This window comes from Austrofundulus limnaeus, unplaced genomic scaffold (assembly GCF_001266775.1).
Source record: "Austrofundulus limnaeus strain Quisiro unplaced genomic scaffold, Austrofundulus_limnaeus-1.0 Scaffold234, whole genome shotgun sequence".
Taxonomy (NCBI): domain Eukaryota; kingdom Metazoa; phylum Chordata; class Actinopteri; order Cyprinodontiformes; family Rivulidae; genus Austrofundulus; species Austrofundulus limnaeus.
The window spans coordinates 710,463-731,637 of record NW_013952636.1 but is presented as its reverse complement, the minus strand read 5'-3'; the positions used below and the strand labels follow the sequence as shown (position 1 = coordinate 731,637).

Here is a 21,175-nt window from a genome sequence, read left to right as displayed (position 1 = left end):
CAAATTTAACATCAAATGGGTCGTGTTAAGTGAATAGTTTCTGTATGTGACACTTTTTTTTACATGGTGGCGAAAAATCTGAAGGTCATCCGTCATTTTGACAGAATGCGATTAAAACCCCTGACCACTTACATCTGGAAGACGTAAAGGGGACATATCATGCTAAATCCACCTTTTTTTTTTAGCTTTTAAAGATATTTTGTTGTGAACTTGGAGTCTTTAGGAGGCAGAAAAGTTGAATTTAATCTCTTCTGGTGCTAAAAAGAAATCTTTATTTTCTGTTTGGTTCAGATGTTTCAGCCCATTCAGTTTTTCTCTGTTTTCTATTACGTCAAATTAGCTGCAACAAAACCTCTAAAGCAGGTCTAGACAACTACAATTTTCTCAACTTAATTCTCCTCTGGTTCTGGGTCAGACTCTGGCCCCAACATGCAAGTCTTCTGTTGTTGACAGCTTTTAATTAAATTGTAAATAAAACGTTTCTGCAAGCTAGAAAATGCTAAACTCCTCTCTCAAACTGGAGTGGACCGGTCTGGAAGCCGGAGGGGGCGGGGCTTGAAGCGTCTTAAAGGAACAGTAACACAATCAGATACTTTGAGACACACCTCAGAAAAAATGGTGAAAGAGGGTCTGGTAAAGGTAGAATAAGGAGGAATTCACATCAAAGCATTGCAGTTCCACTTTATTTGATTTATTTAAATGTGGAAAGGAAGGATTTAAAATCATGATATGTCTACATTAATGAATGGGCCAGGTGAGGCGGGGAGAAAAAAAATAACGAGGCTTCACAAGACAGCAAGTTCTGTGGCATCACACTCACTCACGGAGGTGTCTTATTCAATAAAAAAAGATTCCCATCTGAGCATTATCTCAGATCTAGACACCATACTGAATGCATCTCTCTCTCTGTGAGCTGACAATGCATTGAAGATATATGGACAGGGGGCTTTGGAATGTGACCACGACGGGTCACAAAGTGGCGCGACTGAACCAGTGGTGCAGCGGGAGGGAATGCTGCGGGATTCCCTCCCGCTGAAGTGACTGCTTGGGATTTGGAAATCCCTCATTCAGAAAGTTTTGCCGACTTCTGGTCTCTTCGAATGGAGAAATGTTTTCTGATTTTGCCAGTCTCCAGTGTCGCATCAGATTTAGACTTCAGAACATCAAAACAGTGTGACGGGTAAAAAAAAATTCATCACGACAGATTTTTTTGTTGACTCTATCAGTCAAAATGACGGACAGCGAAAAAGTCTAATACGACCTCTAATATCACATAAGTGAAAATGAACTAGATTCTGAATAAAAAGTAAACTGATTCAGCTGGGTCACAAAGATGTTTTCTCCTCACAGCAACAATATCGATCAACAGTTTTCTTGTTTATAGTGGCATAAAGTCAGTCCTGTCTGAGAAACATCCATAAGACTCACCAATATTCATTTAAAACACTCATTATTCACTGAAACAACTAAAAAAAAAGACAGCTGTTCTTGGTCTGCTTCCATCCAAAAAGTATGGGAAATTCTGGTCTGTGCTTTAATTACTTCTCCCAGCTTGGACGTGGAGGGGTGGGGGGTGGGGGGTTGCTGGAGTTTTATGAAAATGCACGTGACAGCTAGTTCAGAGAGGGACTTGGGGAATTCTATCAGTTTAGTGCTTTAAAATAATGGGAAATGATTGAATCTTAACAATAGTTTGGATCAGAACTGGTCAAAAGCTGCTCGCAAGAACAGCAAAAGCTGTTATTTAGTTTTCATAAACAGAATCACATTTCTTCAAAAACCTTTAGTGCCTTGAAGATAAGCAAGTTGAAGAGATCCCACTGGATTACTGAATATTTTTTATTTATCTCTGTGGTGGCTAATGAAGTTATTGCCCAACAGGTCCTCATCATGTAAACAGGAAGGGAATTTCTGTCCTTGAAAGTACACGCAATACTAAAACACACCAGTTCCCCTGCTTACTAACACTTATTAAGATAAATATTTCCCTTCATGATGTATAAAGTTAAGAGTTGCCAGCCGTGCTGCAATTAGAGCTTCTTGTAATAAATTCAGTTTATTAGTTTACCTTATATTTTTTGTTTAATTTCTGTTGAACCTTAGCTTTGTTAGCCTAAATATTTTTCCAGCTCATTATCAAAGTAATCTGGATTCTCATCGTCATTTATCACCATCCACAGCTTCCTACACACACTCTGTAGGGAGTGTGTCAACACAATGCAGGCCACTTTTGATGATCAATACTATTGTTAAGTCTGACCTTAGACCTCGTGCTGACTGTTGTGCCCACCTCAGTGGGGTTTGTGACCTCTGACCCCAGCTGCCAGCTGGCCTCTCTGTTTTCTGCTTTATCTTTTGAGGGACACACAGCTTGAGGAAGTATCAAAGCATGAAAACCGTCAGACAAACTATAAATTGTCTGACGGACGACAAGCCCATGTTCATTCTCATTTATGAAGACATCTGGATGGGTGGCGGAACAGGAACAAAGACGTGTCTGTTTATACATCTGCTGGGCGTTTTGGATATGAAACACGAGCCGAAATGACTACCGGCTGCACATTTTGCGGTCTCACCGTAGTTCTGGTCATGACGTAGATGTGCGATCCATTCTGATCGAGCAACAGGTCGCTGCTAATGGGGGAGTTGGGATGTATTGTCGAGTTAGCGTATACCTCCACCCCACCGTCCTTACCAAGGTACACCTGGAGAATAAGACCGGAAAATACATTTGGTTCATTTAATGCAATTTATAACAAACACTGCTGGCACAGAAATTACTTTTCATCAAAAAGACTGAAGTCCAGCTTGTAGGGAAGTTGGACTCTCCACAAATAAATTTAATATTTGACAAAAAAAATAAAAAACACAAAAAAACTACCTTCCCTATTTTCCAGCTCAAATGAAAATCAAATCACACTTGCACAGGATCGCAGCAGAAGTGGCCATAAATATGATTATCAAACAGTCAAATCTAATCTGAAGCACAGGAAGACACCTCTGGCTTAAGTGATTCCCAGACCTTCAAACTCTCATGTTACCTCGTCTTAATGAAATCACTGCAAATAGAATAGAGGATCTGTTGTCCCATTAGAAGCATGCACTCAGCACATAAAGGAAGTTGCTGGCAGTGATTAGTAAACTAAAAAACCTTCAGGCATTAACTACTGTTTTACATGTCATATTTAATATTTCATTTGATCCTTCTAATCTTCAGCCGTGCACGTCGATGCAAAACGCCTTTCAAGTATTATTTATTTAATCCGTAGTGGTTTTATGTTTGGTGTGACTTTTATTTGAGTCTTTTCAGCTGGAGCTCTTTTGACATGAAGTAACTAAATTAATTTGTAGCAGGCCTCTGCCTGTTTTAAAGAAACAACCATTTTAGGAAATGTTCTGATTTCATAAATTTGCCCGTCTGTGTGCATTTCATGACACCAGTGCCAGGATGGGATCTGTTTAGATAGCCTGGCTCTTCCCAAACTGCAAAAAGCAATGAAAGTTGCATTCTTTGAAGGAATGCATAACACCCACGTGCATATTCTGTATCTAGATACAGTGGAGTTTGATTTCTTGTAACACAATAATCTGGTTCTAATAGCATGTTTCAGATGGTTCTATGTAAAGTAATAATGCTTTAATCTGCTAACTTGAAATGTTAAGTCGAGCCTCATGTCTCTCGTTCCCACATTTCTAACAGAAGAAAACATCACGGCACAGTTACATCTACAATCCTCTTATCTTGATCCTGTCATGCAAACATTTCTGACAATGCTGTTAAAGAAATAGTTTGACTTTTCACTTTTCGGAAAGAAAATGTGGCATTCGGACTTTAAGAAGAAACTGTGAGACCGTCCATTTAAAACATAAAGGAAAAAAATGCACCAAGCCTCCAAGAATCACAGCCTGCTCGACACAAAGGTAACACATTAAGCATGGGATCACTGTGGTATGCTAGTCTGTGTATGTTGGAACACAGCAAGTGGAGGAATGATGGGAATCTTCCACACTGTAGTGTAAGGCTTTGGTGATGATGAAGGACAATAAGTAACAGAATAAATGGGACAATATCCTGCAAACTTCACTTTTTAAGCCATTAAATGCATTTTGTTGCATAGTTGGAGTCTGTAGAACAAATTCAGACCAAAGCAGTGCAGTTTTACTTTATATAGACCCAAAATGAATGATTCAACTGTGAAAAATAAGGATTTAAAATCGCTGTATGTTTCATTTAAACAAAGGATCCATGAAACAAGTCCAATGTACTTTGTTTTGCTGTAAGAGGATCAGAGACAAGCAGACGGAGCTGTGAGGCTGTACAGACAGAACGTTACGTGAGACTTTATGCTCAAATGACTGCGATGAATGAAAGATTGCAACACATCTAACTGACTCATGGATTAAGCGTTTCAGTGGTAATCTTGATGAGTCAGGGTTGTCCCACGCCTTCCACCTGGTGCAGGCATGTTAGGGAACATTTTATACCTTGTGCAGATTTCCTTTGGCGTCTCCCAGGAAGGCGATGCTGTGTCCTTCTCTGACACTTACAGCCACGGCGGTGAGACGGGCGACGGAGGTTTGCCACACAGCTTTGGCTTCCATCGCGTCCCTGCTCGCCATGGGACTGGGGGTGTGGTCAGAGCCACATGGGTATGCCTTCAGGGTATTCTAAAAACGTGACAGGATGGAGCATTTGGTTATTAGATACATAAACACAATTATTACAGCTGCTATTTAAAGTCATTATTTAATAATGTGAATTTTGATTCAGCATTTGTGATACTGTTTCCTGCTTTTTATTTGTCTTTGTGCTGTTTTGCAGTCTAACTACTTCTGTTTACCTGGTGCTATTTTAGCTAATCATACCCCAAAACACTCAGCTCATTCAGGGGATGGGTGCCAGGATGTCTGGGTTTTTCTTTTCAAAATATTCATCTTTTTGGCAAATATTTTCTCCACAGAAATACACTGAGATCATTTCAACATATTTACATTTAGCCTTTTAAAACTTTTAGCTTTTAGTTAGTGTTTGGGTATTTTTGGTATTTAGCTAGTTTTGCTACTTTCAGCTAGTCTTTTGCTAAAGATAGTTTTTAGCTATTATTCTGTTACCTTGAGTCACTGTTCTGCTGCATTTCTACACTGCCAATAACCAATATATATATATATACATACATACATACATACATACATACATACATACACACACGCACAAATACAATTTCTTTGTCTTTATTTGATACTATAAAAAACTGACCAGACCTCTGACAAGGCTCTTTATTTTAGTTATTCCTGGCTGTGAAACCTCACTATCATGATGATCAAACAGATACCACCAGACCAACCATTTCCCCTCCCAAAACAGAAACACAAAGCTAAAAAGTAGGAAATCAACATCAGACGTTAATATTGGCCCAGTTTTACTATTTGGACTGATAAAGATATTCTAAAAAACAACCAATATTGGCCAATACCAATTTTAACGCCAATATATTGTGCATCCCTAGATTTAACTAAGGTCTATGATGAGTTGCTGCAGTTGTTCAGGTCTAGGTTCAGCAACAGTCTGTGCTCAAAGAAAGAGGTCAGCTGACCTGAATATACTGAATGACCAGATTATTCCATCAATGAATTGTTTCTGCCCTGATGGCACAACCATATTCCAGGATGAAAATGCCAGGATTCATGGGGCTGGAATTTTGAAAGAGTGGTTCAGGGAGCATGAGACATCATGTCCACACATGGACTGGCTCCACAGAGTCCATCGAGAGTCTTTGGGATGTGCTGGAGAAGGCTTTGTGCAGTGGTCAGACTAAAAATTAATGCAACACTGGATGGAAATAAGTCTTGTGACATTGCAGAAACTTATCCAAACAATGCCACCGAGAATGAGTGTCGTAGTCAATGCTAAAGGTGGTCCAACTAAATATAAGCGTGTGAGACTTGCTCCATTAGACATAAACACAGTAAGAGTGCTGAGCCTATTTTTAGTGTTTTCAGTATACAGAAAAAATAAGATGGCTTGTTATTGTTAGAGAAATAGTAGTCTAATAAATCTCTCTTCTTTCTTTGATCTTTTTTCTTTCAGTGCCCCATTTTCCTCCTGTCAGTTTCTGTGCTACAATCTTCCTTCTACTCCCATGTTTTAGTTTCCTCCCCCTCGCTCTCTTTCTCAGCCTCTGTCCTCTTATGTCAGTAAAAAAAGAGGAAAAAAAAAACACTCGTCTTTTCTTGTCAGAGCTCATTAAGCTGCAGAACAGATGATTCAGGGTTGGTTTTCTTTATTGATCTCTAACGATCCCATTAAACGGTTCTGAGGGCAGAGGGAACCTGGGCGGCTGCAGATCTGTGGAGACGGTCTCTGGATGGCTGCAGCTGGGCAAAGCTGCTCCTAGGGCATCTGGGAACTCAGGGCTTTTCAAAAGAAGCCTCATTACTAGACTTCCATCCATTACTCATCTTAATTGTGCCAGCCCAGTCTTTCCTTGTTACTTGGCTGAGCATTCCATTTATTTTACCTTCTACTGAACACTTAAGCCAAGTGAGTCAATAGAGCTGAGGTGCAGGCATTACATCTCCTGATATTTAGCCTTAATGTATCTACTATGTCTTGTACTGTATCTCTACTCTAAATAGACACAAAGCAGTACAAAGCAAAGAAACAGTCTTTTCTGGAAGGGGGAACAAATGAAATGCTTCTGTGCGCATATTTCTGATCATAGTTTCATAATCCAGGAGCTTAAAAAATATTTGCTTTTCAGCTTCGACGTCATCTTCTCCTGCGTCCTTACCAAAGGCAGGTTAGCACAGCTGGACTTGACTTCGTACTCTATGTAAGCCACCTCCCCTCTGCCCTCCACCAACCCATCTTTGGTGTAGCAGAGGTCGCGGGTGGAGTTGATGTGCCTGTCGAGCTCATCCAGAGAGAAAACACACAGAGCCGAGGAGTCCAACGGACCGTTGTTTGTTGAGCCGACATGGGTGGAGAAGACTCCCAGTAGATCTTCGCCTTGCAGGCCCACACCTTGTCCCACCTGTTGCAATACAGGCGTGAGAAAAACTCAAAAGCAGGAAAATATCTTGATGCAATCCTCGTTGGGTGAGATTCATGCACACAAATTAAACTGTGGGCATCAAGACCTTGAATGGTATTTTAAACAGTTACTCCCTTCAGTCTAACTACCCGCAAGTCCTCGTAGCAAAAAATAAAGACATCATAACAATTTGCAGTACACACGCCTGGACTGTAATAGTCTCTAACAGTTGACATTGTAGAAGTTTACATGGCCTGCAAAAAATAATGAAAGTTAGACAAGGATGGCCAATAGGGCTGCATATATCGAAAATTTATCGTCATCGCAGTAACAGCCTGTGCAATTGGCATATTGCAAAAAAACTGCATAAACTGCCATAAATGGTTGGCTCAAAAGTTTGCATTTATTAAATTATTATTTGTCAATCAGGCGGAAGCAATCAAAAAGAGTCCTTCATGTGTTTGGTCAGCTGGATGGATTTGTTCATGTTTTTTAAAAATCCATGCAGGAATCCAAAGAAAACACGACATACTTATGTATTTGTTCATTTATCACAAGTCATTGCAATATTAAAGTACCTGTGACATGATTTTTTTGTCATAAACATGAATGCATTTTCGGAAAGATAACAATGATAAAATATTGCAAAACAAATTTCACGCTGCTGAGATGAACAGTTGTTGAGATATTTGCATGTGATGAAACAGGAAGTGATGTAAAAGGGGACTGCATGTAAACAGAGCATTGTTACAACAGCTAACAACACAGGCTGTAGAGAATAATCTGATGTTTATTTACATTATTTTGAGTCACTATCGAACAGAGAGGAAGAAGAATTAAAGCTTAAATAATATTGTTTTAATAAACAAAGACCAGTTTATTTTATTAAAGATTTCCCCTTTGATGTCACTTCCTGTTTCACTTTGAAAATAGGCCAGTTATGTGACCAAATGGGTAAAATCGTGTGTATGCCAATTATCTTAAGTATAAAGATGGTTTCTTTGACTTTTTGTATTTGAAGGATAGGCATGTCACAGGCACTTTAAGCACTGTTATCGCAGGTTTTTCTAATATCGTGCAGCCCTAGTGGCCAAATTGTTTTGACACAACCCTTAAATGTACCTGAGCAGCCTGAAGCAGGTTATAAACCCTGGAAGGAGAAGAGGGCGATCTGCACAGGAGAGGAATTTCCACATATGAGTAGTAGGAGGTGTCCTCGAGGCAAACCCTGGCTGCGTAAGTCCGGTACTCCCTCGATACTGATTTGATGTCACGGCGGTAAAACAGGAAGTACACGTGTGAGCGCCGGGTGAACGCCTTCACAAAATGATGGTCGTATTCTGACAAACGTCCAGCAACAGCCAGCTTAGCCGTCTCCTCGCATGAAAAGAAAGGCTCTGACGACAGATGGCGGGTGGAAATGGGCGGGTGGCTGGCAGTGTATCCTCGACCAACATACATCACCGTCTTTACGCTGTCCGGAAGCTCCACCACCAACCCCACAGTAGACACTGAGGGATCATTGGCTGCAACGTACTGTGTATCCACGGGCCTTTCAGTTGAAAAGAGAACCTCCTTGATGGACTTCAGGCTACGTTTCTGACAGGTGCCCTGGTGGACGCTACCACAGGTGATCAACTCCGACGCCTTTGGGTTCACCAGAAGCAGTTTGTTGTGGTTGCTTGTTCTTCTGGATGCGGGGCAGTTGCTTTCTGTGACAGGAGGAAGGCAGTTTTTGTGGTCCCTCAGAGGACCGGTGGTCTCCTCTTGCTCCAGCCGGAGTCCGTCAAATCCATCCAACTGGAAAAGGTGGTCCCTGGCCCCCACGTACACTGTGCCCACGGCCGGGTCCGGGTGGAGCACCAGGTGCTGGAATTCAGTGTCATTGCGTGAAAATTGGGGATACAAGTGACCATGAACAGCAGCTACAACGGTGAGAATGAGGAAGAAGACCGGGGAGGTGTTCAGAGCCTTCCCATGTAGCATGGCAAATATTCTGTTGAGGGGGGAAAAATCAGGGTTATCAGGCTGTATTCTAATAAGATTGTATTTTGTTGTTGTTTTACACAATCAAATTTTTTGATTACATTTTTAAGAACAGCATCTCACCATTTATGTTCTCTTTTAAACTGAAGAGGTCCTTTGCTGGATCACCTGGAATCATGTCCCAGCCCTTCTCTCCCCATCTGTCAACAACACAGAGGATCATTATCTTGTGCTCAAAGTGGTGAAAACATGACAAACAGAAAGAAACTGTAAGGTGACACCCGTAACTCGTTCTTCATATACAACAAGCCCTTCCGTTTGATATCTCATAGTGTTTTAAAATTCACCACCATGTGGAGTGTTTCCAAACACAGCATCACTTACATCTGGCAGCTTTCATTTCCTGTTTCCACAACCATCACTCAACACCTCAGAGGAAAGTGGTTTGTAGACACTAAGAGTCGTCTTACTACAGAAAAAAGATAATTAATTATTGAGCAGGTTTCTCAGACCTTTCACTGACCCCAGTGAGAAAAAGTCAGAAATAAATAACTAATGTGCACCATTGTGCACAGAGCATGCCAAAAACTGGGGATCTGAATGACACTTTGATGAGCACTGAAAATATTATTTACACCCCGACACTCAGCATAATAACAGTGAAGACAAAGCGATGTCTCTAGAAAAGTGTGATATGCAAAAAAAATGCAATATTTTGCTTCATCAAAGTGCAAACAGATTGTGCATTAGAGATTCAGCCCCATCTCACCTAACTGTCTACCCCCTGCGGCTGCAATCAAGGAAAAGATGGGAGGGGTTAAAAGGGAGAACGTGGATCCCTGTGACTGGGTGGGTTTGTGTGTGTTTGCACAAAATGCAGCGACCACAGGAGCAGGTGCATGAGTCTTCTGTGTGTCTCAAACCTCCTCATTACTTATTCATGAGCAGAATTAATATAAGAAATAAAAAAACTCCTCAACAACTACTGGAGGATTTGGGATCTGTATTTGTTGTATGACTGAATGAATCAGTGAATACAGTGCGGTAAACAGGCAGGCCTGAGAATATACATACAAAGACAAGAAAGTTGTCTCTACAAAAATATATGAAACAAATAAAGTTCTTTGCCTCATCTTTTATGGCTCAAGCCTGAAAGAGCTCCTAAAGTTAATACTGAGGAGCCAAAATCTCCTAGTCTCATGTAAATGTCTTAAAAGCTCAACAGAAAGAAATAAGACTAAATGAAACATTTCTCCTTGCCTCATCATAACTACCAAATATTTACAGTCTAACAAAAAACATTTCCTAAGAAAAGAAAAGAAAAAAAAGAGAGTAATAAATCTTATTTTGTGTGTGTCATATATTGTATTAAGCTAGGGTTAATGTTAGAAAATTCTTGTATTTAAATATGTACTAAACAAGCAAAATAAACAAAAAGATTTAAGGATATAAAGGTGTTGGAATTTGGAAGTTGGCAAAAATATAAATTGAGTGAATATTAGATGACCACATTGTCTAAGAAAACATTGTTCTGAAATTAACACAGTAAACATATCACTCAAACTGAGTTTTGAATGACTGCTAAAATTATTCTGTTTCACTGTAATTTTGGTATAAACTAAGGATATATTGGCATTAACATCGGTATCGGACAATATTGGTCCTTTTTTAGAACATTGGTATAGGTCGAAAACGTTAAACTAATTAATGTCCAATATTGATTTCCCACTTTTTATCTTTGCATTTCTGTTTTGAGAGTGGTATCTGTTTGATCATGATAGTGACACTGCACAGCCAGGAATAACTGAAGTAGAGAGCCTTGTTAGCAGTCTGGTTGCTTATTTATTTATTTATTTATTTATTTATTAGTTTTTTATGGGATCAAAAAGACACAAGTGTATTTGTGCATAAATGTATATAAATAATTTGTGTGTTTGCGTAATATCGATAAATATCAGTTATCAATCGTAACAGCAATATTTAAATCAAATATCGATATCAGCTGAAATTTTCATATTGGTGCATCCCTAGTATAAACCACACTTGGGTAAATATAAGTCTGATTAAAAAGGGTGAACAAATATGTATCAGTAAATCTGATCTGGTGCCCCAACAGGTTGTAACGTATATTGCAGGACACAAATAGTTGTCACCCTTTCTGTTTCTTTCCTACCAACTCGCTACACTGTCAACGCTTGGAATTAACACAAATTCATTTATATACATACAGGGTGTATGGTCTTAAAAAGGAGGTAATGCAGCTTAAATGTTGTAGCAAGATCATAGGAACATTTTTTATCCTTTTGAGTCATCAGTCAACTTGCTATAGTGTGTAACTAACTTAAAGTTAGACAAGTAAAACTAAAGTACAAAAGTAACAGCCTGAGTTTCGCAAACATTAAGAAAGCATATTAAAATAAAAGTTAAGCTCAGCTCAGTTCAGTACATTTAATTCAACTACATTATCTGAAACCCAAGGCTAATAACTTTCTATGGTGGATATTTTTAGCTTCACCCAGCTTCTGACTATATGGCAGCATGGGAACAATTCAAGATAAATTCTCACTGCTGCTGCAGGCATCTTCAACTGCTCTTTGACCGATCAACATATTTATAGCTCAGAGCGACCCATCGCCATGGGAACTTCCTCTTACCAATGGCAGACGGCAGTGATGGTTTGCTACAAGCTACCCTGAGAGCAGACTGGCCGACTGTGGTGTGGAACAAAGTGGAGATGGATGAGGAAGAACACAGCCATACTGCTAGCTCATTTAAAAGTCAAAAGGGGAAGTCTACTCTGGGACATTGTTCTTGACATGTAAGGCCTTATATTATCTATCAAATACGTTTTCACTCTTTAACATTAATTGCTTTTTGTAATATCATTGAGAACAAGTCTACTTGGAAGATAATTTGGATAAAATAAAATATATCTAGTCAATTCAATGAGTATTGTGACCAATGCCACCTTCTACAGAAGCAGAGGTTTGGTTTCTCACATGCTGTTTCATCAAAAATCTCCACAGTTCATCAGTTGTGCCCGACAGGCAGCATATTAGGCAATGATGTACAGTCCAACTATAAATAACTGCTGATGGGGATGAGAAGAACAGCTATGTATAAACTATGTATGAAGCTAGTTTGCACAAGTAATAAGTAACATGAGTGTTTTCCTCTTTCTTCAAAAGCATCAGAAACAGGAGTTCATCAAAAATCCAAAAATCTGTGTATCCTAAATAAGGAAAATTTTTGATATCTTGAATTTAGCTACCTAATACCTAACCAGCCCTCTTGGGTATACCTAATACCTAAAGCCGGGTACATACCAGATGCATTTTGAGCAGCCAAAGCATCCAGTTTAAATGCAAAGTCTATGGTGGGCAGGCGTCTAGGGACAGCACGGCACATTTAGCCCATTTAGTGAGGCGCGCACAAGGTAGCGGTAGGTGCGGTAGAGTTTTCCATGCATGCGGCACATCCAAAGCAGCCGATGCTGGAGTTCAAAATACTGAACTTTTGCTGCTTGACGCGCCGCGTCAACCAATCAGAGAGAATCATTTTACCACGTGACGGTTTCCTGACCCCGGATTTATACTACATGCATCTCCGCTCAGCTGCGCTGCGGTGTGCAGGTCGCAGCTGTTCATTTGTGTCTCAATTTATACAGCCTCCGCTCCGGTCCGACAGAGTGTGTGGAGGAAGGAGATCGCGCGATAAATTCAGTGATGTGTGAGTCAGAGCAAAAAATAATTAATTCTGTGAAAGACGAACTACAAACACAGCTGAAAACATTGATTTGGTTGAAACTGTCTCGCTGTCAAGTTTCTGAAACTTATGATTTCAAAATAAAATCCATTTGTATCATGTGTGTACATATGCTTCATGCTACGTTTCCATCTGCTTCCCAAACAGAACGATACATTCTGACAGCATTTGTGTTGAAATATATCCATATATTTATTAATATAGCTGCAATTTCGACATTATTCCGACAAATTATCCCACCTAATCTTGTCTTATTTTGAAAATACGGATGTTGTGCTCATTTCTTTTTCTGTTGGTGTGACGTAATCTTTAAAAATTGACTCAGCTCCGGCATCCGGCAAAAATAAGATCTGTTCTAATTTTGCCGGATCGCCGTCCACTCACCGCCGCCCTGCGCAGCCAGTGTAAATACTCTCATTGATTATAATGGGTGCATATTTGCTGCGGAGGTCGGACCGGAGCAGAGTGGAGCCGGAACGCATGTAGTGTAAATTAGGGGGTTAAACTGGGCTCGGGACAAAAAAAATAGTTTGTCAGCTCGCAGCTCCTGGAGTGGTGAAACTCACCAAACAGACCACCTATAAATTATCTGGTTAATTAATTATTTGGTGTGCGCAACGTTCGCTTGCTTTCAGTAAATAACGCAAAGCTATTTTCTTTATTTCATTTTTTTTCATCCGCCATTAAGACTGACCAGAAAAAAAATAAAAAAATAAAAACAAGACGCTCCTCCCTCTGCAGACACGCGTCTAGTCTCTGTCCCAGTCTGAACATAGTGCGTCCAACTAGAGGCGTTGGGTGTGTTGTTGCTGCTCAAAACACATTCGGTGTGAACCCAGCTTAATACCTAATTTCCCTCTGGGATCAAAAAAGTATAATTGAATTGAATTGAATTGAACTGAATTTGTGCTAACAAGTCTATTTAGAGGCCTCTAAAATGACAGTAAGTACGTAAAATTAAGAACACTGTCTGATCGCAGAACCTCTGCCTGAATCTCTTTCTTTTTCTGTTTATTAATCACTGATGGAGTCTGCTGTGCAAGTTCATTCCTAAAGCATTTAATGAGCCGTGACAGCCCACTAAGCACCAAAGACCTCATAAAATATGTGAGGTCAACAACCCAGTGACAGTGGGGTACACTGGGCTTGGAGCCACAGAGTACTGCTTTGAAATGTTATGTTGTGTTGGATCGACTGGCGTCTCGCCCCAGGCTCTGCAACAGTTGCATCTGTGGATCCCATCCGGACAGTACGATGGGGGAAACAGAGAAGGATGAAATCAACTCAGCCAGGAGCAACAAGCAGTGGGAATACACAGAACAGATGTTTGCATTTACCAAATCAAAGATAAATAGAAAGAACTGTGTTTAGGTAACAGTGAAAAGCTTGAGTTGCACAGTTAGCAAAGTCAGCATCTAACCCTGGACAAAAGTGTTTCCAGGAAGAGCAAAATTAAGTTGAGGAAAAATTGAAAAAATGCAGTGGTTTTCTGTAAGACTTAACTATCAAAACAACATAATTATACTTCATTACATATGAAGAAGTATTAAGACAAAAACAAACTTGAAAACCTACATAAACATTACCAGTCAAGGTTTATTAGACAATATACCCAAAATATGTACAAAAAACCTGTAAAATTTTGGTTCAAAGTATTTTAACAAACATTCACAGGAAACAATGACAGCTGCTTTAAACATCAGAAGTGAAAACATTCAAAGAACAGATTAAAAAGTCCTTGATCAAAGGATTAAAAGGCTGCAGTCAAATGAAAGCTCAACTAATCAGCTACTAGAGACACGCATATTTTTTTCTATATTTCAAATTTAGTCAAAATGGGAAAATTTGAAAAAAAATAATTTTTTTTCTTTTATTTAAACACCACCAACTGATAACACGCACAGATGTAATGCATAGAAACAAGACAATTTAGAAGTAAAACTTTTCGGTTAAAAAGCTAACATAATGGCTCCATCCATTAAGAATCCTCCAGTTCTCTCTGCCTGTTCAAATGTTAATTCTGTTAAAAGAGATTACAGTGGGTTCAGCATGAAATAGCAAACTCGAGTTAAATCTTGCCCAATGGAGAAAATTTACTACAGCGCTATTAGACTACACTCATAATCCATGATTCCATTAGCACAAATGGACTCCAATCTGCTGGTTAGACCGAGCAGCAGTTCAGCTGATGATGGCTTAAATTAAATTTCCCCATGTTATTTGAGTGTAAAAATGGGACTAGACAAACCTGATGTGAACAGTGAAAGTTATTACAACTGGTGTCTGACATGGTTTCAGAACCAACTGCAGTCTAAACCCAAATATATGAAAAGCATAATGGATCTGCTACTGCAAACAGCAAGATTAAAGTCATTTCCTTCAAATCCACATTTCGTCTGCTGCGCATATCTTCTTACACCATAGCTGCTGATTTCTTCTGTGACATTTAGATGAGTGTGTTTTTATATCGCTAACATTATGAGAGGCAGATGCAGACGGTTGGCCTTTCTCCATTTCCGTTGGCTTCTTCAGGGTCAATGGGCATCTCTCTGTCCTCAGTTCACATGCAGACAGAGGGGGTCTCTCTCTGTGTGTCCCTCCGGTGTGATGAAGGGGGCTCTCTGTCTGCTGCTGAGGCAAATAGTGTCCCTTTCACAGCTTTCTGACCAAGTGGCCGCACTAAACGGACACAGGATAAAAGCTACTTCCCTTAAAAGAGAGGCGACGCACACACCGACACACTCGCTAATGCCGTTTTATGACAGGATCTTTTCACCCTGAGGTGGCAGTTCTTCTGCAGAGAAAAGCAGGTGCTGCTTGTTGCAAGCGTTGCAAACGACCTGAGCTCCAACGTAGGCAGCTACAAGTTTTTATCACTTATAAGCTTTTGCTAATGAGCCGCCATTCTCGGGAATTGATAAAAGTCAATTATACACCACAACAGTTTAACAAAGCGGACCATCAGCGGATGTTAAAAAGATCACTCATCACATCATAACCACTTCATTAATGTGCTGGAGAGAAAAAAATGAGGAAATAATGTACTTTGTACGGTACTTTTATGGATCCCCAAAGTGGAGGGAAGCATTAAATAATTAAACAGTCAGTCACAGTATATAGCTCACTTGAACACTTCCCTGAAGATGTAATAAGCCATAATGACTGAACATTTTAAAAATAGTGCAATTAAGGCATAGTAATAAATTAGAAGCACTCGGAGAGTGCAAACCTCCACCAAGTCCAATTTCTCCCATTCTGTAATAGAGTAAATGCACAAAAGCAGCGATGGAAACACATTTGCCAAATAAGTTGTGACGTAGCGAACATCTAAGCAGGCAGTATCCATGGAGTTTCTTCCCGGTGGAGTCTAATGTGAAAAAAAAAGTCTGATTCGTCACCCGACGTTATTCATTGTCAAACCGGTGTGGGATTAAGCTCCTAAGTTTTCATCAGTCACATTTCACCATGTAAAACGTCTGTTTTATCCCGTTGTCTGAGTTTGTAATGGTTTGACTCTCTTCATCGCTTCCTGGTACAGTCGGCTCATGAAGCGAGTGGGTCAGCACGACCGAAAACATCACCTCACCCCTGGTCTCATTTAAATAATAAAAATGAACAAACAAACAAACAAACAACCTCCGAGTCTGAAGTCCACCGCACCTGAGCGCATCACTCCTCTTCCTCATTCTTCATCGATCTGTGTACAAGCCTACGACAATGTGGTGTGTTTGAGGAAATGGGAAAAATAAGTTTCATGGTGCAGTCATGCACTTCCTGGTCAGAAGACGTTCTCTAAATGCGCACCAAATGCGTAAAAATGTGCACATTATGGCAAGACGTATTCATCATTACATCTGTTTTTAACATTACTTTTACAAAGTTTGAAGTCTGTGCTGTGTAATCCAGTTCAAATGAACACTGAAAGCTCTCGTTGTTTTTTACAGAAGCCTTGTGAAAGCATCACAGCTTTGCCGATCTCAGAAGATTAATAGAAAAAAAATCCTGTATCTGCATCGTGATCTGGAACAACACCCAAATTTAATGGTGTGTTCATTGGGACAGTATCCATGTGTGGTGTAAATATCATGATAATCCGTCCACAAGCTTTTGAGTAATGTTGTCCACAGACAGGCCGACCAACAGACAGACCGACATACGCAACCAAAAACATTACCTCCTCGCCGTTGGCGGATGCAATAATACATTAAAATCAATTCAGTTTTTCACAAGATATTTTGCAAACAGACAAGAATTTGCAAAGTGTTAATAAAATACACAAACCATGCTGCAAATCATAGACAGCAAAGGAGCAAGCTTTGCAAGTCCACGTGAGTTTAACTTGCAGTGAAATTTGTCATGAGATTCATTTTAAACACCACATTTCAACACTATATTGTTCTGAAAATAATTCATAATGTGTGAAACATTCAACAAGTAAATCATTAACATTCCGGCCTCCTACTGATGGCAATCCCAGAGGACAAAAGACAAATTTACATCACCAAGTGTTGCTGGATTATTTTGCTTATTTCAGAACAAATTAGTGCTGTCATGCAAATGTGACTGACTGGAACTGATGGTGTGCTAATTGTTCATTTGGAGACTCAACAAGCAGAAGGGTCAAAAGAAGTCATAAGGAAGCAGGGGGTACATCTACTCATTGAGACAGACAGAGAGAGAAGAATGATTGACAGGAGCAATTGAGGCTTGATTTAACTTTTTGACCACAGAAAGAAAAACGACAACTTGAAGTGAAGTATGGGCACTTGGCAAATACATATATAAATATATATATAGATTTAAATGGTCGTGGAGCCCTGCCTACCTACCTCAGCTGATACACAAGAATTCAAGACAGAAGAAAGCCACATAGTTAAATTAAGATAATAATAGAGGAATATGCATTTGTTATTGTGAGCAGATGTAGTTTTCATGCTTTTATTTATTGTGCTAGAAGGGCGGTGGTAAGATCCTTAGGGAAAAGTTTGACAGGGTTGGACGACAACAATTCAAGCAGTTGCCAACAAACTGTGCCACAATTACAGACCTCAGACTTTTTGCCTCTCATAGGAGAGACAGTCAGTCAGCCTTAGAATGAATGATAGCATGCAAAAAACACCACATTGTATGATAAAGCACAAATGGAACTCGAGGCAATAATATTTGTTGAGTTTGAACAAACTACCTGCATTTTATCAAAGTAAATTCTATCTTATCTTTACCAAGTGTTTAAGAATGTATTCACACCTGATAGTCTGGTAGACTCGGTTTGATTGGGGACCAAATTGCAAGATTTGTTTCAAATTTTCAGTTGGTGCAGATCATATTAACACTGCACTTTGTCAACCGAGCCAAACCCTGTGAACAACCTGTTCCTCCCCTCGCCTGTGGGGGCGCTGCAACAAGAACCACTGAAGGAATCAACATGAAAACCTCAGAAAAAGACGTGGCGCGCAACTACCTTCTTCACAAAATGTAAACAAACATGGAGTGACATCAGGTTTTAGTTGTTGAAGGGTTTATTTTTTGTTTTTGGCAAACGTGCCAAACAAATAGTTTTCAGCAATAGACTAGCTTGAGTGGAAGATGAGGTGGAACCACGGAGATGGTGTTCACCAAGCAGGAGCTCATCAAACTTCACAGCAGTGATGTCCGCCTTATACAAACATCGAGCGAGGTGTTTACAAGATACAACATTATTACTGTTATTACTCAGATTGACCTGCATTATAGTCCACTTCCTGCTTTTGGAGTGGTCTCCGGTCTGCTTGGTGTTCACACATGCAATCAAACCGCGTCAGAGTTCACTTCAACTGAAGCGAGACCTGGGTTTGGAGGCGAACCAGAGTTTGCTTTTTTGGTCTGTATCAGAGTTCAATTATGCGTTCACACCACCCCAAACGAACTGGACTTTCTAGGCAAATGAACTACAGTTCGATTAAAGCAAACTAAACAGGGCTGGTGTGAATACACCCTAAGTTTGTAATGATAAATAATATAGGTCCTACATGAACTTAAGTGGTGTCACATGGTTAACAAGGAGATAAAAGCTTTGGTCTTTAGCGAGGGTAAACGACTGGTTGTCATCATTTCCATCATTAAATTGCTTGAGATCGGCGTCCTCCCTGGCAATTTTATCGGATTTGTCCAAAGCCTCAGCAATGATTTAAATCCTGTGGAGTTCTTGAACGCTAGCTTGTTGTTGTTAGTGTTTTAGCAGACAAACTTTGTGTTGCATTCAGGAGGTAATGGACATTACAAGTTCTCAAATTGGAAGTAGTTGATCCGATGTTTATAATTATAAAGTTTGTGTGTAACACACAGGGTTAATTGGTAAAATAATATTAATAATTCTTAAAATGACTGGTTGTTTTTCAGCACGGAGTATTGTAATTATTGTTCTAGTGAGAAAGTTGTTTATTCCGACGCAACTTGGAACATTGCTCGGGTCGTGCTGGACGGGAAGCGGCTTGACCAAAAAATAAATAAAAATAAACACGCATTCTCATCGCCGCGCTGGCAAACATGTACATATATTATCGGTTCTGTTTGCTATGATATCGGACCGATAAGTACGATGACATAATTCCCTGATATCGGGCTGATAACTATCGGGCCGATAAGTATCGTGCACCCCTACAGTATTGCATGCAACAGATTCGTTCAATTTATGCAAAGCTTAAACACCACATCGTTACACAAAAAGACAAATCCAGATCAAGTGGCATCTTTGTGCCAGTCCAAGACTGATGCTCAGGCTGACCATATGCTCGCCTGAAACATCACGTCATCGAACACGTGCTGGCATGGTCATTGTGTGGCAGAATACTAACAAGGTGGTGGGGTGGGACGAGCATGTGCATTCATGTGTTTGTGCATAGCCTGCATACATTACCACCTACGGCTCGCACAGCTACAGCTAGCTACACACACACACACACACACACACACACACACACACACACACACACACACACACACGGCTGCCTCTTCTTTCACTGCGCTCAATAGACTGAGAAAGTCCTTTGTCGTCCTCCGTTGTCGTGACGACATGCCTCGGTCCGGTGAATAGCGAGTCGAGGTCCAGCTCTCCCAGTCTGTGGGCATTTGAATCGGTTTGTCACACTGTCTGTGGACGCTTGACTGAGTCTCTGCCCGGCAAGGTTTCTCGGTGGCTTTTTGTTTTAAACAGAAAAAATCCTTTTAGCCTAATTTTTATGATTCGGAGACCTCTGGGGAACGTCCAGAAAGATTTTCAGAGAACATCCAGCAAAGAAGAGCAGTGATAGCAAACCAGAGCAGAACTGGAACAGTAATATGCTCTCTGTTTTCTGCTCAAACACCAGCTTAATAAGTTCTCCTGTTATGAATCATGCAGCGTGTTTTCTCAAAAGGCCTCGAATCAGAAAAAAAGAGACCTTCATCTATTCCCAGAGGAACATGCTGCTGGATGTAGAAACAAAGATGCAAGAATATGATTTGTTTTATTCATGCAGCTCGTGACCCGTGGCAAACCCTGACTCATAACATGCTAAGTGGAGCAGGTCCTGCGTCCCCCTCTGTCTCAGCACAATCTCTCCTCGGCTGTCTCTCCCTCTCTGTCCCCCATGCCTGGTATCCAAGGCGCCTATCTGGATGCCACGCATTTTCTGAATGTTTAGTCAAGGGTTCTTCACTGCTGCTGTCAAAATGCATTTGGATCATTAAACAGATTCTTAAAATCTACAGATTCAGGTGTAGCTAAACAGAATTTGCTTTTAATTTTTTTTATATATTTGGACACGATACCTTATGTCTAACTGCAAAATATAACATAAATTTATTTTATTTATTAGAATTTTTATTCTACTGTTGTTTAACCAGGCTGAGATGGCAGATCTTTTGATCCCTGAAGGCAACCTATTGTACATATTTTTGGTTATTTTTAACTTTTTATATTGAAACAGTTTACTCCAGTATTCCGTATGCAGCACTCTGTGTCGGTAAACAATTATAGTGGAAAGTTACGTTTTCCAGAAAAAGTGGGGAAATGCCCCCGTTTTTTTTTATCCATTTTAGATGGTTTTAAAAATCGATTTGCAAATTTTACTAAACAAATGTAAACAAACACAAGAAAATGCATCAAAATTTTCAGACTTCTCATTTCTAAACAGCTCTTCCATGTAAACACCACTGTTGACTACACAGCTGATAACTGTAAGCCAATTACTACGACGGAGTATTAGAGGGCCACACAACAAGGTTTTTTTTAATTATGAGAATAAAGTCATAATATTAATGTTGTAATATAATGAGAATAAAGTCATAATATTAATGTCGTAATATAATGAGAATAAAGTCATAATATTAATGTTGTAATATAATGAGAATAAAGTCATAATATTAATGTC

At 39.9% G+C, this 21,175-nt stretch overlaps 1 protein-coding gene across 2 annotated transcripts in view; it reads right to left on the bottom strand.

The window, feature by feature from the left end:
* The window catches only part of plxnb1a (plexin b1a), a 79,324-nt gene that overhangs the window by 28,339 nt on the left and 29,810 nt on the right, over nt 1-21,175 (bottom strand). For both annotated transcript variants that reach the window (XM_014019866.1, XM_014019867.1), the window contains exons 2-6: nt 9,144-9,220; nt 8,157-9,030; nt 6,792-7,034; nt 4,486-4,668; nt 2,577-2,705 (exon numbers count right to left, since the gene is read on the bottom strand). In XM_014019866.1, the coding sequence (XP_013875320.1) occupies nt 2,577-2,705; nt 4,486-4,668; nt 6,792-7,034; nt 8,157-9,020 (1,419 nt within the window). In that variant the 5' untranslated portion in view covers nt 9,021-9,030; nt 9,144-9,220. The remainder of the gene's footprint in view (nt 1-2,576; nt 2,706-4,485; nt 4,669-6,791; nt 7,035-8,156; nt 9,031-9,143; nt 9,221-21,175) is intronic.